This window comes from Fusarium sambucinum, chromosome II, assembly GCF_050947815.1.
Source record: "Fusarium sambucinum isolate potato_lamoka chromosome II, whole genome shotgun sequence".
Classification (NCBI taxonomy): domain Eukaryota; kingdom Fungi; phylum Ascomycota; class Sordariomycetes; order Hypocreales; family Nectriaceae; genus Fusarium; species Fusarium sambucinum.
Genome location: NC_139293.1, coordinates 4,656,631 through 4,681,587, shown reverse-complemented (window position 1 = coordinate 4,681,587; position 24,957 = coordinate 4,656,631). Strand labels below are relative to the sequence as shown.

Here is a 24,957-nt window from a genome sequence, read left to right as displayed (position 1 = left end):
AATTTTCTCTCATGTTCTTCAGCTATGTATAATATCAAGATCATGCTCTCTCTCGCCCCGTTTGACCTTCCAAGCCGCACTATGACTTAACCTCACGAGCTCCATGACAAACTCACTAATCTCTCTAATACCTTCAATCTCCTCCATCGGCAATCTCTCCGCAGGGATTTTCCTCGTGATGTTACTTATCGATGACAAGATCTGCAAATCGCTATCCGCAGTGCTACCGAGTGGATGAATCAGAATGTTCATGAACAGCGGCATCGCAGCCATGGGAGCAAAGTGCGACACGATGTAGACGGAATCCTCTTTCCAAAAGTCAACGACTGTGTCGAGAATGCGGAATATCGAGCGGCTTGCTTCGATGGAGAGGTCTGCGCTCGAATGCACGACACTGTGAAGGTCATCGGGAAGGTTTTCTTCCAAGTCGCCACATTTGCGTACGAGTGTGTGGATGTTGATTATAGTAAAGAGGTAGTCGAGTTGTAGGTTGATCAGGTATGTGTGATCTTCGAGACTCATATTTGAAGACAAGGAGGAAGATAAGTCTGAAACGATAGATAGACGGGGTCGATAGCGAAGATCAACAGATACTCGCCACTCCTCAAGTTCGTCATCAAGTTCTCTGACACGAGCGAGTAGTTCGCCTTCGGTATACTTGAATGCCCTTGGCGAACAAAGCATGCGAACAGCCTTCTCTTTGATCTTTGCGAGATTCATATCCCTTGATTGGTTGAACCAAGGTGGCTCTTCAGAGTCGTTCACATCGCAGTAGTCAGATGAGAGAAGAGGCGGTTTGTCGGTGCGAAGTGACACATCCTTGTCGAAACAGTAGCATATCCAGAACAGTCTTCGGATATGCAGTTTTGTTTGATGATCGAATGTGGGACTGTGTTGAGGAAGAATAGCTAGTCGAGAGAGGGGGAAATGACCACCAAGATCACACACCATACGGCATGCATTTGCGAATGTGACAGAAGCTTCACGACATTTTCCCCTCATCTTTTGGCAAGCCCACTAAAGATTTTAGTCAGTGGCAAGTAAAAAGTGGTTCATATCGATTATTTACCAGAAGTAGAGTGCCTTGCAAACTGTCCAAGTTGGTATTGCCATTGTTGAGGGTCAGTAAGCGAGTAGCCTCAAAAAGACAATCCCTGATCTCCAACCCAAGTCCAAATTGCTGAAGATCCGTCGTGCGCATCACAAGAGCAGTAATCGCCCAAAGACATGCATCGGCTGGCGCTCGTCGTCCAGGGTCAACCTCATCGTACGCTCTGTCGATAGTGTCCTGGAAAAGACTTCTTTCCAAGATGGGGAAAAAGACTGATGTCTTGGACTTGAAGAAGGCATCGACGATGTGTCTCATGGCTTCTTTCGGTGGCAGTATTCTCGTCTGATCAGAAAGTGGCCAACAGTCGAGAGGCGGAATAACGCCAATTGGGTTCGCAAAAATGTTGAAATTATCGAGGAAGACTCTCTCGCCGGATCCATATGTGATCCATTGTCTTCCTCGCTCGGATAGAATGCCGATACCTTTAAAGTACCAATTCGTGCCGAGTTGGCATGGTGATAATTTATAGCATGGCTTGCTTAGAGCAATATTGTTTACTGGAAGGTCAGAGGGACTTATCACTGATGGGTGACGAGCGATGGTTGTTGTACCAGGTGATCCTCCTCCAAGCCGGAGACTCGGTGGACTGGGGAAAGCCAATGGCCTGTCTGACAGTGAAATAGAGGCGCTTCTGGCGGGTGCATTTAGTGCAGTTTGGAGGGCTTCTTCCAGAGACTCGACGCGGTGAGACAATTCCTGCACAACATCGGAAGTGGTTCTAGCTTTTGATTAGACAGTATCCGCGCTATGTCGGTAAAAAAAAAAAGGTACCTCTTGTTGGGATCTTTCTGAATTACTCTCTCAAAAGTGCATGTTAGGCCTTGGCTTTCGCACCAGTCACAAGGTTCGCCTTGAGTCTTGATTAAGCATTGAATCTAAGAATCAAGTATTAACAAATAATTTCTAGGAAATGTAGACATCATATGACATTGAAGGCCCCAATTGTGGATAAAAACACGTTGATTACCTTTCGCTTGTAGCATACATCGCATGCACGTCGTGGAGGCATCCTGATTTTTCGATAAACTGGAAAGTGATTCCAGTGTAGGTAATCGGAAAGGCGGAAATGAGAAAGAAAAAAAAGATGGGGGAGCACCGGACTAAGAACATGGGCGACCCATTAGTGATTAAGGTACAGTAGATTGGAACTAGGGGGGCTTCCTAGGGGGTAGGAGAACCGTTTAGTCGGTCCTTTAGCCCCGTGGAATTTGTTTCATTGTCAAGTCCGAGTTCCAGACTGTTCCTCAACTCTGGTTTTTCCAATTCATGTAATAAGGTTAGGCGAGATCGAAAACGAGGAATCATCGGTAAATGCTACTCAAGGTGACCTTGATTGAGCGTCATAGTCACATCCTCGCTAGGAGTAAGGAGGGAGAGAGAGGGCTGTGCTGGATAAAACGAGACGAGATGTGACCAACAGCTCGTTTGGAGGGTTGACTCCGTTTCCGCTGAGTCATCTTGAATGATTTACATTATTGGTCAGTAGAGATGTGATGCTGGCTATGATCCATGCAACTGTGGCAGATCTTAACCCAAATAGTCACCCGGTCTTCCGCACTCCGATGAAGTAATCAGATCTACACCGGTCTTGTCACGATCTAGCCCCATAGCGGTGATTATCAGATCTCCCGTGTAGTGGCCATTGGCTATCAACAGTGACAACGTTTCTCACATGAAGCCCCCTCTCTTGTTTCTTGGTCTACCACGAGAGAAATGCATTATCCCTGCTCTGAGACTTAAGCTTAGTTTCCATATTGAACATGGGAAACCCTATTCTTTGGGACAGGATGAAGGACGAGATATAAATTGTTTAATTGCCCCACGCAAAGAAATATTGAAATCCGAAAATAGAGAGACTCACTCATCACAGCTCACTGGTTCTGAGCTTTCGCTTGTAAACTTCTCCCCCCACCAGTCAAGCTTTCTTCCTTGGTACCTAGGAACCAAACTAGAGACTTGGCTTGATTCGTTCTTCCATCATGTCTGGTAATTTCCTGGACCCCAAGGCTATGCTGGACCCTCGTCAGCGGTCCCTCAGCGAAGCAGGCACCGTCTCTTCAATCGGCGACAACACCACCATTGTGCCCAGCATCAACCAGCAAAATCCAGATGAGAAGGGTATCAAGTTTCCTCCTGTTCCTGCCTCCAACAATGCTCCCTTCTCCCATACTCCAGATGATCTCAACAAGCTCCTCGACCCCAAATCTTTGGACACACTCAGAAGTTTCGGTGGTCTGCAGGGTCTGGCGCAAAGTCTCAATGTGGACGTAAACGCCGGTCTCAGTGTGGATGAGCTTCAAACACAAAACGCGTCATCCAATGAAAGAATCCGCATCTATGGTCGCAACCAGCTCCCTGCCAAGAAACCCAAGTCTATCTGGCGATTAGCTTGGATCACCTTCCAGGAAGCGGTTTTGGTTCTATTGACGGTGGCTGGTACCATCTCTCTCGCCCTTGGCCTCTACGAGACATTCGGGACGACACATGCTCCCGATGACCCCACACCTGTTGATTGGGTCGAAGGTGTTGCCATTCTCGCTGCCGTTGCCATCGTCGTGGTTGTTGCTTCACATAACGATTGGCAGAAAGAAAAGGCCTTTGTCAAGCTCAACACCAAGAAGGATGATCGCGAGGTCAAGGTTCTTCGATCTGGCAAGTCAATGCTAGTCAATGTCGCTGATATCGTTGTTGGCGATGTCCTGTACCTCGAGCCCGGTGACTTGATCCCTGTCGATGGTATCTTCATCGATGGACACAATGTCAAGTGTGATGAGTCAACTGCTACCGGCGAGTCGGACGCTTTGAAGAAGACGCCTGGCGCAAAGGCACTTACACCCGACCCCAAGCGTACCAAGGAAGCTGACCCGTTCATCATCTCCGGTTCAAGGGTTCTTGAAGGCATGGGAACATTTATGTGTACTTCGGTCGGCGTGAACAGCAGCTTTGGTAAGATCATGATGTCTGTCCGCACAGATATCGAGTCTACACCTCTTCAGAAGAAGCTTGAGAAGTTGGCTGTTGCTATTGCCCAGCTCGGTGGTGGTGCCTCAGTTCTCATGTTCTTCATCCTTCTTTTCCGCTTCTGCGCCAACCTTCCTGGTGACGATCGACCTGCTGAGGAGAAGGCCTCGACATTCGTCGATCTTCTTGTCGTCGCTATTGCTATCATTGCTGTCGCTGTGCCTGAGGGTCTTCCTCTTGCTGTCACTCTTGCGCTTGCTTTCGCTACCACTCGTCTTCTCAAGGAGAACAATTTGGTTCGAGTCCTTCGAGCTTGTGAGACGATGGGTAATGCTACTTGTATTTGTTCGGACAAAACAGGAACTCTAACTACAAATAAAATGACGGTCACTGCTGGTCGCTTTGGTTCCTCCACCTTCACATCCGATATTCCCTCCTGGGCATCTGGCCTCCCCGCCGACACCAAGAAACTCATCACCCAGTCTGTCGCCATCAACTCCACTGCCTTCGAAGGTGAAGAAGATGGTGTCGCCACCTTCATCGGCTCCAAGACCGAGACCGCTCTGCTTCAACTCGCCAAGGACCATCTCGGTATGCAGTCTCTTGCCGAAGCACGCGCCAATGAAACCATCGTCGTCATCGAACCATTCGACTCCGCCAGGAAGTACATGACTGCTGTTATCAAGACTCCCACTGGTTGCCGACTTCTCATCAAAGGTGCCTCCGAGATTGTCCTTGGATATTGTAAAACCCAAGTCGACCCTTCAAACGGTAACATCGATGCTTTGGATCGCAAGGCTGCTGACGGTGCTATCATTGCTTTCGCTGAGAAGTCCCTTCGCACGATCGGCATGGCATACAAGGACTTTGACGAAACTCCCGACCTTGAGAACCTGAGTGACTTGACTCTTCTCGGTATCGTTGGCATCCAAGACCCCGTCCGTCCTGGTGTCCCCGAAGCTGTCCAGAACGCCCGCCGCGCTGGAGTCGTCACCCGAATGGTTACAGGCGACAACATCGTCACGGCACGTGCCATCGCTGCTGAATGTGGTATCTTCACCGATGGCATCGTCATGGAAGGTCCCGACTTCCGCAAGCTTTCCGAAGAAGAACTCGACCGTGTCATTCCTCGTCTCCAGGTCCTCGCCCGTTCGTCACCCGACGACAAGCGTGTCTTGGTCACTCGTCTCAAGGTTCTTGGGGAGACTGTCGCTGTGACAGGCGATGGCACAAATGATGCGCCTGCGCTCAAGGCGGCTGATATCGGATTCTCTATGGGTATTTCCGGCACTGAAGTTGCTAAGGAGGCTTCTGAGATTATTCTTATGGACGACAACTTTGCTTCAATTATCACTGCTTTGAAGTGGGGACGGGCTGTCAACGATGCTGTGCAGAAGTTCCTTCAGTTCCAGATTACTGTCAACATTACCGCTGTTATCCTTTCCTTTGTTACTTCCATGTATAACGACGACATGGAGCCTGTGCTCAAGGCTGTGCAGCTTCTATGGGTAAGTCGCCATCGAGGAGCTTTTATCAACGAACAATACTAACTCTGATAGATCAATCTGATCATGGACACCATGGCTGCCCTCGCTCTTGCCACCGATCCTCCTACTGATGACATCCTTGACCGACCTCCCCAGCCCAAGTCCGCGCCACTCATCACCATGAACGTGAGTACACCATCATTCGTATAAACTACATGACGATACTAACAATCACAGATGTGGAAGATGATCATTGGTCAATCCATCTTCCAGCTGGTCGTTGTCCTCGTTCTCTATTTCGCCGGTGGCGCCATCCTCAACTACGACACGAGCATCGAGAGCGAAAAGCTTCAACTCGACACCATCATCTTCAACATCTTCGTCTGGATGCAAATCTTTAACGAACTCAACTGCAGACGTCTCGACAATAAGTTCAACGTTTTTGTCGGCATCCACCGCAACCTGTTCTTTATCTTCATCAACTGCATTATGATCGGACTCCAGGTCGCCATCGTCTTTGTCGGTAACCGTGTTTTCGACATCGATCCCAATGGTCTTGACGGCGTTCAGTGGGCCATCTCAATCGTTATCGCTGCTTTCAGTCTGCCTTGGGGTGTACTAGTCAGGATCTTTCCCGATGAGTGGTTCGCCAAGGTGGTTTACTTTGTTGCGCCACCTTTCGTTGCTTCATATGGCTGGTTGGCCAACATTTGTGGCAAGTTTGCTAGGCTTTTCAAGAAGTCTAAGAAGGCGGACAGTGAGACTGACGGGTCTTCTATGGAGGGCGGCAAGGAGAAGTCGTCTACATCAGGCCCAATGATTGTTGAGCCCTAGAGGCAGTGCCGTCGAGTTTGATCAAAGGCAGGGAATTAGATAAAAGCGTGGAGTTAGAAGATGCAACAGTCATCAGTTTGTATTTAGTAGCGAACATAGAAGAAAATACCGTGTACATGATCCGGCTATTACTATCATACGATTCATCTATATTATATGCAACCCATCAAACATCTGATTCGTGATCTCTTCTTCAACCTTGCATGTTGTCGAACGGCTGAAGGAAGAGCCAAAAGACTTGAGAGAGCCGAAATGTCAAACTCTGATGTTGAAGTGGACGGCAGCAATAAGAAGCCATGACTGTGAGTTGTAGGCAGGTCGTCCTCAAAACCGTGGTGGTGATAGATGGCCAATATTGAATGATCACGATCTTCAGAACGCTTCTCTCCGAAGTTGACCAATTCGTATCGTAGTGCTCCTTTCTTAACCGGGTGGACTTGCCATTCGTATTGACTGCGTTCGGCGTAGTTATTGCGGAAGATGTCGTCGTTGAAGGCGAGGTATGGATAACGAATGATTTCCTTCTTCATGTGCTTCTCAGTTAATGGAAATGTGAGGCGCCCAGAACTTCGAGCTGACGTGCTACCGGTGTGTGTGTGAACAACATAATCGTCATTTTTCGGGTTTGGATGTGACCTGAATCTGTCAGTTATGAATGGTATCTCGTGTGTTGGCTGAACCTACACTTGTGCCTCTACAGGATCTTGACCCATGGTTCTTTCGCGAATAGATATCGAGGTGTCGTCGCTGCCAACATCTACCAAGAATCGCGCATTATCTCCGACATGCTCTCCATTTGGCTTCCGAAGAATACACAGCTCGACCTTGTAGTCTTCAGACCCCATAGGTAACTTTCCAATCTTGTCGGAGTATTGTTCGGAAATGTCATATACTGCAAAATTGGAGACTTTGTCGTTATGTTTTGGTATGTAAAACACTTTTGTGAAGTGAGATGGAACTTGGGAGATGATGTTTTCCATCATTGGGATTGTGTTCAATGTTTAGTGCAATAGATTGTTTGTATGAGTTTACGTTTGGATCGGATTGGGTGGATAATGTTGAACAATGCGATATAAGTGCACAGTAGAGTTATATATATATATACACATTGAGTCTTATGATGACATCTTACAAAAGCTTGTGACTTCTTACTTCCGAAAGCCAAGACATATCGGCGCAATGTGTTGGTTCAGGGAGACTGAGTGCTTGGTCATAATGGTTGAATCCTCAGCCTCCCCGACGCCGACAAAACCATGAGTCGACCAATCAATGCCTTATTTGATTGCAGATCAGGGATTAAAACGGTAATGGAGTACTGAAACTCGCATTTCCGAGTGGGTCTTCACATCTCCGATTCCGATTTTGGCATAAGTGGCTGCTTTGACCTCCTCCGATTTAATCGGACTTGCTGTGTAATCGGAGATAGGAACACCATCAACAACGTGGGCAGTATTAAAGACATGGGAGCCCAAGGATTAAGTTGCTGTACAAATGATGTATAGTCAACCATAAGTACTCTTACCATATCAACTCTGGGTGGCTTTTCGAGTCTTCACGCAAACCATCAGCCCATCAACCATGACTGTCAAATCATCTATGCGATCTCTATTAGCTAAGGTCACAGGGCCTAGGCGACTCAGTGTTACAATCAAGTATGTCCCGGAACAGAGTTATGTAATGGAATTTGTCGTTGACTCATAGTCCCAAGACCAGATCACGATTATGTTTTTCTCAGCGGCCATGGCGCTGAAGCTCAAGGACAGTATCTTCGAGGCAATGTTGCTCTGTTTGTCCCAGAAGGTCAGCATCCACAGGGCGTACAACTCAAGTTTACGAGTAGAATGTGGCTCGGGTAAGTGTTATACTCATCTGACGCTCTGCATGTTTATTCTGAACTTTATCTAGGAATCACACAGCACCTACAGAAAATGTTGCCAAGTGGCAGCACAAAGAAGAAACAATCTATAATTGGAGTCCTTTCCTTGTGGCCGATCAAATAGGAAAACCAGTTCCTAATGGCAAAAAATACGAATGGTTATTTGAGCTCTTCATTAGAGGCGATCAAGAAGAGACATTCAAGGGTTGCACTCGTTGCAGCATCACCTACCTACTTGAAGCCTCAACTATCCATTTAGACTCTTCAAAAGATACGCACTCTTTTGCACCGATCCGAATCATTCGAACACCAGCCTTTTCTTCATATGAGCTTATGGATCCCACTTCAGCACATGGAAAGTGGTCAACAAGAGCAGAGTACAACGTCTCGGTGCGACATCGAGCAATAGCATTGGGCGGCCTGATCCCCATCGAGGCTCAAGTTGCACAACTTTGCTCGACGAACAACGTTTCAAAAGCCCGATTCTACTTGCGAGAAACACATACTGTTGAGGCCAATTGTACTTCGGGGAGTATAGCCTATGAAGGGCAACGCGTTGTCACTGAATGGCCTCTGGCCTTGGAACAGCAGGGACAATTACAATCTTGGCAGCAGTGTTTACATCTTCCACTTGCAATGAGAAATTGCTCACCGGATTTTTCTTTGCCCGGTATAACAATTAGTCACAGTTTACATCTCGAAGTAACAACTGTCCAAGATGGTATCACAACAGAGGTATGTCTTCGTCCTACTCTGGGTCGATAAGAAGACTAATGTTGGCCAGGATGATGTTTCCGTACCCATATATTTGTTTATTTCGCCTGAGCTACCTGTCAATGGCTGGGGCATCTTTGTGAGACAAAACGACATTACATCGAAAGAGGTCAAGGATCTACTAGCTGAGGGTCTAAGGGTTCCGCCACGATATTGTAGGGGAGATTTCGGTCTGGAAGGATATGGAATGCCGGTTGGTACGCCACCGCCGGCATATAGCGAATGCCAATAGTCATTGAGTAGAGAATAACTGGAAATAGAACATAAATTGGTATGTAGAAAGGCGTATTAATATGAATAGAAATCACTTGACCAAGTTACAAGATCAACTCATTATGTTTTCAGGATAATCGCTTTGGGGCGTTATGTATTGATCCCAAAGTGCCTAATCATGTCAGCGGCTTTCGGTTTTCACGGCGATATTTTGCGTACCCAATCGATCGTATCTGGTCTGAACCAGTCAACGTTGATCGCCCAGTCCTCAAATCTAAGCTCAAGATCCTCCGGCAGGACTGTCGGCTCAGGCTCTCGCTTCTTGAGGTATGATCTGTTCATGTCAGTCATCACATAGATCAGCATGTTTTATAGTACTCACCGAAGACAACGAAGAACGCGATAGACATTCGAACAAGCAGGACTCTTCATCTTCAACGCTTCCATTCTTGTCACAGCTGCATCGATGGCATTGATATGTTCCGCTAGATCTAAACTCTCGGGCATGTCAAGCATACAGGATGTCAGTGCAACAGCGCCGTGTAGTGAATTACAACTAATGGCGCCCTTGACGAGCCACCGATAACACTTCATACGGGGCAGTTCGAAGAACTGATGGTGGATGTCTAGAAGTGCTAAGCCAGATCTTATGCACTTTTCTCGTGATTCAGCGCGGAAGTGGTTTGAGCGCGAACTGTGGAACGGCCGGTGCAGAAGAAGATATAGTTGGTGCGCATAGGTTTGAAGAGTGCACCAGTGAACATAACCCTCCGTGTTAAGGATGCTCCTGTTTCCGTCGACTAGGTATACAGTATCCCACTCCTTCTGTTCTTTACCAACTGCAGTATCGTATTGGAGCAAGAGTGTCTCATCGAACTTCTCACTGCCCGAGATGTGCGAACAGATCTGAGTAGAAAGTTGGAAAAGTCGGACTTGGAACTTTATGAGTGTCATGTCCGTAAAGTGTGATCCCGCAATCACAGGCGAGTCCTTGATGCCATGCTCGTGGATATCAGAGTCGTTGACCCAAGCTGGCATGGCAGCTGTCATCTTCATGAGGTATGTCAAGTCGATGTCGCGAAAGCAAAGTGCCTGGTCAGTGTGGATGATCAGAATTCCCGCCCAACACCGTCGGTGTCGTTCTCGTTCGATGTAATTCGCTATCGGGGCACCTGCATGGCATCGTAGAGCGGTGGCGATATTTAATGCAGTTCCAAGAAGAGCCCATGCGTATTCGGGCCCTTCATTGTGGGAAATCATGTATACCAGTATCAACATTGCTTCGAGGGTATCGAGATCGTGTCGAACGAAGAACTGGTCTTGTGAGAGCGACATCATAGATGCGTTGCGGAATTTTTGCGATAGTGCTCGTAGGTCTCGTGGGAAGTTTGAATCCTGCCACAACAGGTTCAAGCCAGCATCGTCGGGTTTGATGGTCTCAAGAGTGAGCGCAAGAATGGCAAAGAGTAGTGCTAACCATGACAAACTTGTCTTCTCTGGAGCTTCAACGAATGATAGGAATTGTTTTTGGAAAGTCGGACCGTGTATGATGTGAAATATTGACGATAGGGTGCCGAAGTAGCGAACCACCAAGTATTCAGTTATTGAAGCGGGAGGAAGCAAAGCTAACAGTTCTTCGATGGGAACGGTTGGGCTAAGCGATAAGGTAACAGCCGGTCTCTGCGAGTCGATCCCGACAGGGCTCCTTTCCAGGAGAGGTCTCTGGAGGATGTTGTTCCATCGTTCTTGTATCGGCTCAGGAGTTCGACTCGGGGATGAAGCAGCTTCTCGAGGTTGTACTTGAATTTGGGGCTGAGGCTCAGGTACAATGGCGTCGAACGTAGGCTCAGCAGCTTGAATCATGGGTTCGATGTTGGAAGTTCTAGTCTTCCTTCGACCTCGTGGTCCAGTAAAATTAGATCCGTATGCGCATGAGTCTTGCCATCCTCGCTTTAGACACGTGTTGCAGGGAAGTTGGCGGTCGCATTTGAGCTTTGAGTGTCTGCAGGGATCACAGTTTAGAGGCTTTCTGGGGCGACGCTTTGGAGGCTGTGCTCGATTGGAAGAGCTTGTGCTACTTGGGCTTAATTGCTCCATCTGAACGAAATGTGTTATTTCTGACTTGATGAATGATGGGAGGTTTGGGTTCTGGTCCGATGAGAAATCGGAGTCGGAGTCGGGCTTAGACTCGGATTACTGTGGCGGATATGATTATGTCATGCTCGTTTGTAGCCCAATTGGCTTGCTCCTGGAAGTCATCGGAGATTACTTTCTGCCCGACATTTCTACATCTTGGTCCGATAGATGTAAGGATAACATGTCTGATTGCCTACCGCAAGGACACTACTGTAGCACGTCCGTCTTTGGCATGTGTTCTATTGCAAAGTCCTCATGATGGTGGGTCTTCTACTAAACCTGGCTGGTTTCTGGGCCATCCCGTGATTCAGCTGAACCATCCCGGGCGACGACGTCAGGGTGTCTTGAGATACTTGCGACGGTCTACCTAGCACGGTCGATCGTCCCTTATCATGAGAACATGGTTTAGCTAAGAAAGAGACTTTGTGACGGTTGAACAGACAATCTTGAAGTTGATCGCAGCAATTCTGAATATCACTGGGTCATGACAAAAGATAGCGCCACGAGCACTAAAAATAACATCGTCAACAAGGCCCACATGAACACTTCATTATGCAGATACGTCACCTGAAGAGTCTAGCATCCGTTTTCCCCGCAGTTGAAGTTTCGCGGTGTTCTTTTGTCTGCTGCATCATTGGCAACATTGCGTTGTGAGACATCAAAACAGCTGCTGCTTAAAACGTCCACTATCCACGCAATGGCTGACCGATACGCCGCGGTACATAAAGCTGCCAACGGTCCTGGTGACGCTAGACCCACGGCCGATCAAATCGTCAAAGACGAAAACCTTGAAGGAAAACTCAAGCATCATGTTGTCTTTATCACCGGATGTTCCGCAGGTATTGGCGTCGACACTGCCAAAGCGCTATATCTCACTGGAGCGACACTGTACCTGACCGCTCGCAATTTGGACAAGGCTAAGGCAGCATTGGGAGATATTGTTCAAGATGACCGCGTTCATCTTCTCGAGCTAGATCTCGAATCGCTGGACAGCGTTCGCTCTTGCGCTGCCAAATTCTTATCGGAAAGCCCAAAACTCAACGTACTAATCTGCAATGCTGGTGTTATGTGTACTCCTGAAGGACGGACCAAGGAAGGCTTTGAGACTCAGTTTGGAACCAATCATCTTGCACATTTCTTACTATTTAACCTCCTTCGGCCCGCATTAATGAAGGGCGGGACATCTGATCGTGCAGCACGAGTTGTCATGCTCTCCTCACTTGCCCATCGCTTCGGAGAACCAGATTTCAGCAACATCAACTTGCAAGGCTGTTACGATCCCAACAAAGCCTACGCACAAAGCAAGACCGCTAATCTCTGGACTGCTAATGAAATCGAACGGCGATACGGCGCAGAGAGCATTCACTCGTGGAGCGTTCAGCCGGGTGCTGTGCTGACTGACTTGGGAAGACACTTATCCGAGGAGCAAAAGAGCGGACTGGCAGGTGACCCATATTTGAACAGAGTGTGGAAGGTCTCGCCTCAGGGTGCTGCGACAAGTGTTTGGGCTGCGACGGCCGAGGCGTTGGAAGGACAAGGCGGGAAGTATCTTGAAGATTGTCAAATTATTGGCAAGTGGGATCCTTCAACTTCGTTATACGAACCTGGCTACGGTGACCATGCGTATGATGAAGGCAAAGCAAAGACATTATGGGAGAAATCAGTAGAGTGGGTAGGACTATAGCTAGCATGCCTTAGATAAGCCGCATCCCATCGTATTGTATAGTAGATATAATAGCTGGAATCAAGTTCTTCCTTTTCATAACACTATATAGTAGATCAATCCCTTAATAGCAAAATACATTCCGAGCTCAAGTATGCAATACTCCATGGTAGGTATGTTGTAATTATCTAACACGCGTATGCATTCCCCTTTCACCCTCGAATCCTACCGAAACACATAATCTCAAGGCTGTCCACAACTCTTGTGTTATTCCAATAGTCACACGTCTGATCATTTCTTTTTCAAGGTCCCCAACACATGTCTCAAATTCGCATCTTCCAGACCGGTATTTCCACCTAATCTCGTTCTTTATTCCATCGTGTGGAGAGTTGTAATTGTTTTTAGGCGCTTTAAGTTGTAGGCCAGCACCCTAGTTCGCGTTCAAAAGGATACCTTGTTGCCGAAGGATGTCAATTGTTTCCTTTGTCCATTCCTGACAGCGTCGAAGAGGCTTCTTGGGGTTGATCCTCTTAGGCCCGTGTGGTTCGTGTGTTGGTTGGTAGCTGCCCCATTAGCTAGGGGTTAGTCCAGCGGGTATCCGTACCTGCACAGCTAGCTATGCATTTAATATTATATAATAATTATATAGCTAGCTATGCATATATAATATATATACCGCTTTTTCCTTTAATATATAGCTTTTCCCTCCTATATACCTTTAATTAATTAATTTAAGTATAAATATATATTCTTAGTATATATTTATTTTAATAGACCTTTTTCTAGTTTAATTAATTAACTTTTCCCTTTTTAATTAATAATAGTAATATTTAGCTATTCTTAAGGTATTAATATTATAAATATAAGTATTTATAAAGCTAATAATTTCCTTAATAATATTTTCCTACTTAAGGCTATTTTTAGCTCTTAAGATAAGCTTTATATTACTATTAATAATTAGATAAAATTATAAGGCTATATATTTTTAATTAAGAATTTATAGAAAACCTTAAGTAATAGAATAAAGATTATTTTTAATTATAATTAAAGTATTAGGAAAAATAAGGTTATTCTTAATAATAAGAGAAAAAGAAAGACTTTATTATATTATATTATTTGCCTTTTCTTTATTCTTAGGAAAGAAGAAAAGAATAAGGATTAAATCTTTTTATATTAAATAGATCTTTTTATAAAAATATATAATTACTTTAAGACCTCTAGAGAAAATATAGGTTATTTAACTTATTATTAAATCTCTATTAAAGATTAAGCTTTAATTATAAAGATAATTTAAGCTAGAATTAAGCCTTATAAAATTAGGATTTATTTACTATTAAAAGTAAAAAAGAAAAGGGAAAAGGATTTTAGTTTTTAATAATAATATTTATAATTATATTAATAAGGCTAAAAGAGATTTTCTTTAAGGTTAAGATTATATAAAAGCCTTTTTTAATTACTTTAATACTTAAGGCTTTTAAAATAAGAAGGTTATTAATATTAATATATATATAAAGTTAATTATTTTTATTTACCTTAAGTTACTTTCTTATACTAAGTTATACCTTAAAGTTATTATCCTTAACTATATATATAAGACTAATAAATATTAAATGCCTTTTTTTAATATTATTAATATAAATAGCCTTAGATATATTTTCTATATTACTTTTAAATTCTTTAGTAAAAAGGAAAAAGATAACTTTATTTAAGTACTTTTAAGCTTTTATTAATTATATAATATTAATAAATTAAAGCTTTAAATATTATACTTATTAATTAAGCCTTTACTTATATTAATATTATTATAAATTTAAGCTATTTCCTTAAGATTACTATATATTTATATTTTTAATATATTAGTTAAGCTATTTTAAGCTATTATATACTAGTATTTAAGAAGTATTATAAAGATATTAAAGGGAAAAAGAAATAAAATGCCTTTTTTATTAAATACTATAATTTTATATTATTATTAATAAAGGAGATTTATTAGGAAAAGCTTATAAACTTTTTAAAGAAGTATTCTTATTTAAATCCTTAAGAGGTTAACTATTTAATAAAGGTTTAAATTAATCCTTATAAGTATATATTTATTAAAGCCTATATAAATAATATTCTATATTTTAATTATTATATTATCTCCTAGGTTAAAGGTATTTATACTTTTATTAAGTAAAAGTATAAAAATATATTATAAATTAATATTTTTAAGGTATTTAAGATTATTAAGTATATTTTCTTTAATTAATTAACTTTACTTAAGGGTAATTAATTAAATAAAGTAATAGGTATACTCTAATAGTATATAGTATTATTTAATTATTTATATAATTAGGCTATTAATTAAGTATTTTATAATACCTTATTAATAATAAACTATTAGAGAGAGAGAATATTTAACTATTTGCCTATATATATAGGGGTATTTAAGAGATCTTTTAGGCTATTATATATATATATATTAATAACCTTTATATTATTAAAATAGCCTTTAAATTTATTTACTTATTTCTATATATATTAATACCTTTAGTATTTTAATAATTTACTTATTATTATTAAATTATATTAGCTATAAGATAATAAGGTATTTTTAAGTAAATTATTAGTATTAACTATAAGGTATAAGCCTTTAAGATTTAAAGAAGTTAAGGCTTTATTAATATAACCTAAGAGGAAATTACTTATTTATAGCTCCTATAGGTAATAAGGGTATATAAGAGTATTATTAATATACTTTAATTAGTTTAATAATCTTAAGAAGGATAAAGTATAGCTTAGTCCTTTAGTATTAGAGTTAAAGCTAAAAGAAAGAGGCGTTTTTAATAATATTATAATATTATTAGACTGCTTATTACTAGAGCTTAAGGCTAAGCCTTAGCTTTAGATTAAAGCTATAAATTAAAGGGTATATTTAATATAAGTATATATATATAAAGTATATTAGTAATATATATAAATAAGGGATATCTAATATACCTCTTAATTTAATAGGGTATTATTAACTAATAAGGCTTATTAGAAAATAATAAAGCTTTTATTAAAGTATAATACTATAACCTATAAATAGGCTTATTAAATAAGGCAGATAAAGGAGTATATAAGGCTTACTATTAAGTTTAAAAAAGTAAGGAATTAGATAATTAAAGAGATAAATAGCTATGTAAATAAAGAAATAGCTTTTAATTAAGCTATTAATATTATAAAAAAAGGGCTATTAGTAATAAAAGGATTTTATTATTTAATATAATAAGGAAGTATTTTTACTATATATTTAAGGGTTATTAATAAAGGTAATCTTATATTAATATTACTATTAAATTATAATTAAAATAGTAATACCTAGCCTTACTATTACTTATTAAATATTTTATTACTATAGATATTTAAATTTAGCTTAAAGAGATAAATTAATAAGTATATATATTATTACTTAATTAATTTAATTAATTTAATTAAATTACTTTATTTATATAATAGTATTATTTTACTTTTATTTATAATCTTATAATTATAAATCCTTTTAATTAAAATAAGGCTATTTTATAAGTAGTTATTTAACTTTAATTACTATATAATTATTTCTTTTATTTATTTATATCTTTAAGACTTTTAATTATTTTATAAAGAAATAAAATAGCCTAAATAGTAAATATCTAATAATTTAATAATATTATAAGGCTATAAAGCTATACTTTTAAATAAGCTTTTAATAAAACTTTATATTAAAATAAAGCTATATAAAATAATAAGATAATAGTAAATACTTTCTTCTTTCTTATATAATAAAACTATTAATAAAGAAAGATAAAAATAATAATAAAAAAGCAAGTTATTCTGCTTTTAATATTTAATATATTAAGTTAACCTAGATTATAATTATAATATTAATATTATATTACTATATTATTTAACCTTATAATTATAGCCTTATAGCTAGGCAATATATAAGGCAATTTTACTATATATATAGTAAGATTATTAAGGCATTATATATTAGCCTAGTTTTATTTTAAGATTTATATAATCTTATAATAATAAAGTTAAATTATATCTCTATAGGCTAAAGACTTTTAATTAAAAATAATATAATACTAGCTATATTTAGCTATAAAGTCTTATAATTCCCTAGTATTTTTATTCCTTAAAGGGACCTATAGTAAATTTAATAGGAAAGATAATAGCTTTATATACTATATTATAAGATTAGGAAAAGAGATACCTTTATAATAAGAGAGACTATATTCTATAATATAATAAGTTAATATAAGCTATAGTTAATAAAACTAGGAATACTTATTTAAACTATTAAAAATAAATATAAGTATTCTAAGTAATAGGAAACTTTATTTAAATTAAAGTCTATAAAGGAAGAAATTTATATATATAGTTAAGAGTTTAATATAAAATTAAAATACTAAAGTAAAACCTAATACTATAGTTAATTAAACTAAGTTATATAATTAAACCTCTTACTATATTATATAATTATTTTAATCCTTATATAATTATACTATTAATAATTTTAATAAAGACTTATAAAGCTATATAATTTATATATAAACTAATAGTAATAAAATATAATAATATTAAAATAACTATAGTAATTACCTTAATTTATTACCTTCCTTATTAAACCTAATTAATATACCCTTAAGGATTTATTTAATTAATATATATTCTATTTAGCTATATTATTATAATCCCTAGAGTATATATTATTATTCCTATAGCTAATATAGGCTAAGTTAATCTATTAATAAGTATTCTAATAGCTTAATATATTATATTATAGTTAATAAGGTTTTATATTATAAAGAAAAGTATAATATCTAGGATAAGTTAAGCTTAATATTAACTTATAATATTTATAAGCTAATTTATATATTAATTGCCTTAAATTTAAAAACTATATAATATAATAGTTTATATAGCTAGCTAGCCTTATAAAAAATACTATATTATAGAAATAATATAAAGCTAAGTAATTAATAGTAAAGCTAATTATATTAGCCAACTAGGATAATATTAATTTACTTAACCTTAAAGGCTAAAAAAGTTTATTATAGGAATTTTAAGGGTATAATTTTCTTACTTAAAGATAGGAAAAATAGGAATAAGGTTAAAAAAGCTATTTACTTTTCTTATAAAAGGCTTAATTAAGTTATTATTTACTATAAAAGGCTAAAGTATAAATTAATTATTTTAATTAAAGGGATATTAATAACTATATATAGTAAAGCTATTTTTAAAAATCTAGAACCTAATACTATTATTTAAGTTATTATTATTAGCTATTATTAAATATTACTTTTTATAGTAAATTAATATTTAATTAAAAAGGTCTAATAGCTTTATAAGGCAAGATATATATATATAAAGCTATATTATAATTTAGCTATATATTAATATAAAAAGATATATTTAGTAGTATTATAACTTAATAAATAGTATTATAATACTAAGGATATAGTTAAATTATTAAGTAATTAGGCTTTAATATATTTATAGATAATAAATTATAAAATTAAATAATTATATATATTATATAAGCTTTAAATAGCTTTAAAGGAAGCTAGATAATTAAATTAAAAAGGTACTATATATATAGCTTTAAAAGAGGTATTATCCTTATATATATAGCTAGCTGTGTAATTATTATGTGATATTAAATGCATAGCTAGCTGTGCGGGTATAGACACCCTAGTCCAGCGCTTAGCTTACGTCAGTCATATTCAACCAGGGATCATGCGAACATGCTCAGCTCGCTTTTTCCACCTTCTTCTTCTTTATTACCAAATGCCAACACAAACCAACACTTAAACCAACATCTACGGCATTATCATTCGAGATAGAGCTCGTCACGGCTGGGCCACCGCAGTACGATGTCTTGTTCAATGACCAGCCTCAGGACTTTCCTGGCCCACTACCAACACCAAATGATGTTGAGAGCGGGGAGCCATTGCCAAACCACACTGGAAGCGCCGATCTTGTTCGAATCCGAGAAAATTTCGTTATGAAGTATGGCCCAGAGGTACAACCTACGGAGGCTCACAACATGCTTTACGTCGCGAAACACACTTCAGTACCGTTACCTAAGGTCTATGCTATCTATCAACGGAAAGAAGAGCACAGCGTCATCACGTTTATTCTTATGCAACATATACAGGGCAAGACCCTGAAGGACCTTTGGGTCGAACTCGACAAAACACGGAAGACCTCTATCGCTAAGACCCTTCGCACCTCGTTTGATCAGCTTCGGCTGTTAAAGCACCCAGGATATTTCGGTAACATTAACGGTGGACCACCACTGGACGATGTGTTTACAGGAACGCAAGGAGGCCTCGACAATGTTACATCACCTTTCGCGACCGAACAAGATTTGATAAACTCGGTCATTCGGATCTACTCACTCGAAACTGGAGACCGTACTGCCCACAAGGTACGATATTACCATCATGTCCTGCCAACCGTTCTCTGCAGCAACAAGGCTCCTGTCTTCACGCATAATGACTTGCAGAGGAAAAACATCATTGTGCAAGACGATGGGACTATTATCATCATTGATTGGGAGTATTCGTCTTGGTACCCTAACTACTAGGAATACGCGTCCGCCATATTTGCTAATGGTGGTTGGAAGGACGACTGGGATGAATACTTGCGCATAATTTTGGATGAATATCCCAACGAGGCCCTTTAGGTGTCAACTATGAAGACTGAGATGTGGAGTTAAGACAGCAGGATAACTCCATGTATAAAAGCGGCAGTCTTTAGTAGATCACACATCGCTTTAGTTCTATCTCAGAAGACCAGTAAAGTCCAACTGTTCCATCTGCCATCGGTCGAAGAATTCGAAGCCTGCTAGATCTCCACCAAGGAACGGAATTTGATCATTGACATCTTGAGAGAAAATTGCATCCGGTTGAATCGCCACGTGCACCGATTCGTCCTCTACGTTTCTCTCTTGAAGGCCATGTGTTTCCACCTGCACAACGTCATGAAGAGATGACGGGTATAGCTTATTTTTTGAGAGGACCATCTCAAATGCAGGTATTGCTCTTTTAATAGCAGGAGCATCCTGTATTTGGTTAAGAGCGAGCATGGTGAACTGGATTGATATGCGGGCCATAGATCGTAGGATGTCTGATTGCGATGAGTCTAAAGCGGACTCTATGTGCAATGCTAGGAGAGCTGCGATGGTGGTAATACTGTGAGTGAGGAGTTAGGAACGCTGGCCATGTTAGGTGCTCAAGAGACGTTTACATACAAGGTCGTCGGCATCATCCGAATAATATCGCTCAAGAGTACTTTCTTGAGTATCGAGTCGAGTTCAAGAGTGGCAGCACGGAATCGTTCTTGCGCCCACTTACGCACATCCTCAGTGCATACCCCCCAGCGCCCACGACGCAGTGATCGACACATGACGCACTCAAACCTGTAGCTGGTCGTCAACGCCTCAAGAAAGTACAGTTCGCCATTTGGTTGAGAGCCATTGAGTTTCATCTTGGTAGGCAAGGAAGTCCGCCACCTGTCCAACGGCTGCATTACTCGCTGCATATCTTGCGATGGTCCACCCGTGATAGTTGTTGTCAGGTCACCGACTAAAATATATCAGCTACATCGATGTACTTAGAGGTTTAGCTTACAGATCTGAGCCAACTCAGTATGAGCTACTAGAGAGACCTTTTGCTGATGATTTATCGGCGACAACAGATCCATGAACGGCCGTGTATCTTCGTCCTCCCAGTCATCCTCCGTGAGGGGCTCGATCGCAGGTGCGGTTACTAACAGCCGCAGGTTCTGAGTGTTGACAAAGAAATAGAAGATGTCCCTATTCTTTAACTAGTTAGCATCGTGTCACAGTCCATTATGCAAGATACTAACATGCAAAACCCACCATATCCGCCGGTAAAGCTTTTGCGACACTTCGTTGCGGGGGCGCCTGTCTTATTATTAGGTACTTGGCAGAATGGGAGTACACTGAACTAACGGTTTGGGACTATGCAGGCCCAACCTAGATGCCCATCGGACCGAGTTATGAAACCAGTAATGGAAGTCTCTGTCCGATGGATGGTCAGGTATTATGGCGCCAAGAATCATGGATCCCTGTAGCATATGGAGAGAACCACCTTGACAATGAAAGTCATGGAAAAGCTTGGCTTTCAAGAAGAATGCCATATGGGCTGCTGAACGGTCAGTGTACCCGCAGGCTTGGATCACTTCTATGGGCACATAGGGGCTTCCAGCGGTTGATATAGCGTGGAGAAGAAATAGCGAGCAGTCGCCCGACCGGTAACTCTCCATGAACTCAACCCTATTTAGGACAGGGGCGAAGGGATACACATGGTCGAAGTACGCTTTGACAAATGCGTCCCTATTTAGTGTCAGATACGCCAACTGTACATGGATAGGTTAACTTACATATGTTTCGGCAGAGGAAGTTTAAACACGCCTTTCTTAGAAAGATACTCATTGTCGACTTCGTCAAGTTGTAGCAGAGGGTTCCAATTACGTATTTGAGTGTTGAAGCAGTTGTCTTCGTCATTTGTTATAGTATTACCCTCGTCGTTTTGGCGGGTAGCAGTGCTGTCAACAGTATCTTGCAAGATGTTTAAGTAAAGAAGATCGGGTTGAGACCGACGTGGTAGATGGCTTTCAGGCGAGTCAGGGCTGTTGTGCGCGTGAGAGCTACCTCCTTGGCTTGCGTGAATAGATCCGTCAATAGAAGTAGAGTTCAACTCGTTAGTTGCGTTACTCTCAGTATATGAAAGACGATTCTGGGATTCAGGCTGTTGAGAAATAGGTTAGTTAAGCCATTCTGACATCGGAGACGTAGGAAAGCTGACTGTCGGTATGGGATCATCCTCATCAGGAAGAACTCTCCGTGACTCGGTATTTCGACCTCTTCTAAAACGGCGAATGGTTAGTCGGATACAGTCGGGCTATAGTTAAAAAGAACAAACTGACAAAGTTCGGCGTTTGCGAATTGACAGAACACAGTCACCGGTAGTCTCTCTGCTGACGCAGCTACTGCAAGGCAATCCAATGCTTGGAGCGTCACATTTAATCTTGCGTGCTCGACAAGGCATACAAGCCTTGCTTATTTTTGGCGCTGATACACGAGGCATAGGGTTGACGAGTATACCACACCCTTAACATTCGCTTGTTAAGTTGTTGTTTCGGGATTATTTGAAGCTAATATGTAAGAATGTTTGTGTGAAATGCCGCGGGGTTTTGGCTCGGTGTTTTGGACCGGACATAAGGACACAGCCCAATGAGATGTCCAAAGCTCATATGGTTAGGCTAGGTACTAACTGACCTAAAATCAACGCCCCCAATGCTAAATGACGGGCCACCAGAGGTATGAACGGATATGATACATTAGTTTCGCATCACGATAAGCTATGCGATGCAGTCCTGACTGAAACCCCGCGGGAAAATGAACATGCAACCAGTGTTGATGATTATACTCTCCTTGTGTCATCAAATCGTAGATTGTGTATTCGAATATATAGACAGAAGAAGAAGCATCCATTCTCTGATTTTTTCTACTTCAGTCGGCCTTCATATTGTTTTGATCATGACTTTTAATACCCCTTCGCTGTCATCCGGAACTGTTGCGGATGATGCATGCATGGAATCACCGCACTCGACCAGTACCTTCTACCAACGAGTGTCAAACATTCTCGGTCACCCCCAGATTGATACTCAAGATCTTCTCAGCCATAAATATGTAGGAAATGGTACGGAAGAATCTCCATATCACATCGCATTCCTCCCCAAGGACCCCCAAAACGCCATGACATTCCCCCGATGGAAGAAATGGTCTTTTACCGGCCTTCAAGCTCTCGCTACTCTTGCTACCACGTTTGCCAGTTCTGCATACTCGGGAGGAATGAAGCAAGTCATCCAATACTTCAGCGTGTCACAAGAGGTTGCCACGCTCGGTATATCTTTATACGTTCTTGGCTTTGCACTGGGACCTCTTGTCTGGGCTCCTCTTTCCGAAGAATATGGTCGACGAAGGGTATTCTTCTTTAGCTTTATGGCAGCAACGGCATTCAGCGCCGGGGCTGCCGGTGTGGACTCAATCTCGGCATTGCTGGTCCTTCGGTTTTTAACCGGATCGGTCGGGTCGGCACCTCTTTCCAACGCACCAGCTATTATCGCTGATATGTTTGACAAGTCAGAGCGGGGCATGGCAATGTGTATGTTCTCAGGGGCACCATTTCTCGGGCCTGCTATTGGTAAGATCATCAGCATCTGTATCAAGAGTAGCTATGACTGACCGGTCTTAGGGCCCATCGCAGGCGGCTTTTTGGCTCAGACCGAGGGTTGGCGCTGGCTCCATGGAGTCATGGCTATATTCACCGGCATAATATGGATTGTCGTAACACTTCTCATTCCAGAAACATATGCACCATATATCCTCAGACAGCGAAGTAAAAAACTATCCGGAGCTACAGGCAAAGTATACATCTCAGGTTATGATGCAGATAGACCAGCAAGGTCCGCAACTCACCACCTCAAAGCGACTTTAACGAGACCTTGGGTACTTCTCTTCAAAGAACCTATCGTTTTGATTACCTCTATCTACATATCAATTGTTTATGGCACCATGTATATGTGCTTTGCAGCATTCCCCATCGTCTTCCAGAACGGAAGAGGTTGGAATCAAGGTGTTGGTGGACTTGCGTTTAGTGGAATCGTTGTCGGGGTCATACTAGCCATATTGACCTTTGTCTTCGAAGACAAGCGCTATGCCCGAGCAGCTCAAAGCAGAGGTGCGACCTTGGAGCCCGAAGATAGGTTACCGTCCGCAATGGTGGGCTCTATTCTTATTCCCATGGGCCTATTTTGGTTCGCGTGGACTAGCTTTGAGAGTGTTCACTGGATTGTTCCAATAATTGGTACTGTCTTCTTCGCTTGGGGTCTTGTGTCGGTCTTCGTGGCACTACTCAATTACCTTATTGATTCATGTAGGCACTTTAAACTCCCCAGTTATTCCATGCTAACAGACATCAGATGTTTTTTTCGCTGCGTCCGTCATGGCAGCCAACTCGGCCCTTCGATCCCTCTTCGGCGCTGCCTTTCCATTGTTCACAAAACAGATGTACCAGAATCTTGGCATTCACTGGGCTAGTTCCATACCGGCATTCCTCGCATTGGCCTGTGTACCTTTTCCGTTCTTATTCTTCAAGTATGGGCGACAAATACGAATGAAATGCGAATATGCGGCTGAAGCAGTCAACGTTCTCGAGAAAATGAGGACACGGGATATTGCAGTTCCTGAAGAAGATGCTATGGAAGAGGCTGAGGAGATGTGGAGAGCTAGTAGGCACAACTGTCGCGCCAGTGGAGCATAATTCCCACTCGTATTGCCGAACAACCTGGTCCAAGAAGAGGTTGAAGATATGGAGGTTGTTAGTATGAATGTCACTTTAATACGAGCACTATCAAGTCGCAATTATAAAATCATGGCAGTTAATTTAAAGTCCGATATTTCGAGTGGCAAGTGAAACATATGATACTATGCCACGGTATATCATGAAGCCGAGTCTGATATGATGGAAACAAGTCTCTTCCAAGAACCAATAAAGAAGCCGATAAAGATTTAGGTTTAACTTGTCCCGACACTGGAGACAGGAATCGCGCAATTCGGCGAATGGCCCTCGGGTTCTATTTCTGCACCCGAATTCCGGTCTATAATGCTACCATAGACTACTCCACAGGCATGACTAGGTCGTTCGTTGAACTCATCTGCCGATCGAGCAGGCTTTATACCTAGTCTCCTACCTAAACAGGCGTTAAACATCTTAAACCCACATATCGTGGGGCACATTCGGGTTACTCTTGTATGCAGGGAGGAAGACAAACATACATACTTGGTAATGGCGATCGT

General features: G+C 41.1%; 9 protein-coding genes across 9 annotated transcripts; 5 read left to right on the top strand and 4 right to left on the bottom strand.

Annotated features, from left to right (window-relative positions):
- Window positions 1-18: 18 nt before the first annotated feature.
- On the bottom strand, window positions 19-2,120 carry FSST1_008491 (Zn(II)2Cys6 transcription factor; the record flags this gene model as incomplete). The annotated part of the gene is made up of 4 exons (XM_083225379.1): window positions 19-1,017; window positions 1,070-1,829; window positions 1,883-1,986; window positions 2,079-2,120. 4 exons carry the CDS (start codon window positions 2,118-2,120, stop codon window positions 19-21), a joined length of 1,905 nt encoding a protein of 634 aa, XP_083084452.1.
- A 970-nt stretch (window positions 2,121-3,090) lies between these two features.
- On the top strand, window positions 3,091-6,393 carry FSST1_008490 (uncharacterized protein; the record flags this gene model as incomplete). Its single annotated transcript, XM_083225378.1, has 3 exons — window positions 3,091-5,580; window positions 5,632-5,745; window positions 5,797-6,393. The coding sequence occupies 3 exons, from the start codon at window positions 3,091-3,093 to the stop codon at window positions 6,391-6,393; spliced, it is 3,201 nt and encodes a 1,066-aa protein (XP_083084451.1).
- Window positions 6,394-6,545: 152 nt separating this feature from the next.
- Window positions 6,546-7,376, bottom strand: FSST1_008489 (uncharacterized protein; the record flags this gene model as incomplete). Its single annotated transcript, XM_083225377.1, has 2 exons — window positions 6,546-7,035; window positions 7,078-7,376. The coding sequence occupies 2 exons, from the start codon at window positions 7,374-7,376 to the stop codon at window positions 6,546-6,548; spliced, it is 789 nt and encodes a 262-aa protein (XP_083084450.1).
- Window positions 7,377-7,971: 595 nt separating this feature from the next.
- FSST1_008488 (arrestin C-terminal domain-containing protein) lies at window positions 7,972-9,275 on the top strand (the record flags this gene model as incomplete). Its single annotated transcript, XM_083225376.1, has 4 exons — window positions 7,972-8,045; window positions 8,102-8,245; window positions 8,299-9,004; window positions 9,054-9,275. The coding sequence occupies 4 exons, from the start codon at window positions 7,972-7,974 to the stop codon at window positions 9,273-9,275; spliced, it is 1,146 nt and encodes a 381-aa protein (XP_083084449.1).
- Window positions 9,276-9,368: 93 nt separating this feature from the next.
- FSST1_008487 (Zn(II)2Cys6 transcription factor) lies at window positions 9,369-11,353 on the bottom strand (the record flags this gene model as incomplete). The annotated part of the gene is made up of 3 exons (XM_083225375.1): window positions 9,369-9,428; window positions 9,476-9,590; window positions 9,639-11,353. The coding sequence occupies 3 exons, from the start codon at window positions 11,351-11,353 to the stop codon at window positions 9,369-9,371; spliced, it is 1,890 nt and encodes a 629-aa protein (XP_083084448.1).
- A 736-nt stretch (window positions 11,354-12,089) lies between these two features.
- On the top strand, window positions 12,090-13,076 carry FSST1_008486 (uncharacterized protein; the record flags this gene model as incomplete). Its single annotated transcript, XM_083225374.1, has 1 exon — window positions 12,090-13,076. One exon carries the CDS (start codon window positions 12,090-12,092, stop codon window positions 13,074-13,076), a length of 987 nt encoding a protein of 328 aa, XP_083084447.1.
- A 5,995-nt stretch (window positions 13,077-19,071) lies between these two features.
- On the top strand, window positions 19,072-19,656 carry FSST1_008485 (kinase-like domain-containing protein; the record flags this gene model as incomplete). Its single annotated transcript, XM_083225373.1, has 1 exon — window positions 19,072-19,656. One exon carries the CDS (start codon window positions 19,072-19,074, stop codon window positions 19,654-19,656), a length of 585 nt encoding a protein of 194 aa, XP_083084446.1.
- A 195-nt stretch (window positions 19,657-19,851) lies between these two features.
- Window positions 19,852-22,183, bottom strand: FSST1_008484 (uncharacterized protein; the record flags this gene model as incomplete). The annotated part of the gene is made up of 8 exons (XM_083225372.1): window positions 19,852-20,263; window positions 20,323-20,656; window positions 20,702-20,891; window positions 20,940-20,997; window positions 21,046-21,429; window positions 21,477-21,844; window positions 21,902-21,962; window positions 22,023-22,183. 8 exons carry the CDS (start codon window positions 22,181-22,183, stop codon window positions 19,852-19,854), a joined length of 1,968 nt encoding a protein of 655 aa, XP_083084445.1.
- Window positions 22,184-22,635: 452 nt separating this feature from the next.
- Window positions 22,636-24,421, top strand: FSST1_008483 (major facilitator superfamily domain-containing protein; the record flags this gene model as incomplete). The annotated part of the gene is made up of 3 exons (XM_083225371.1): window positions 22,636-23,302; window positions 23,354-24,034; window positions 24,081-24,421. The coding sequence occupies 3 exons, from the start codon at window positions 22,636-22,638 to the stop codon at window positions 24,419-24,421; spliced, it is 1,689 nt and encodes a 562-aa protein (XP_083084444.1).
- Between the last annotated feature and the right edge of the window lie 536 nt (window positions 24,422-24,957).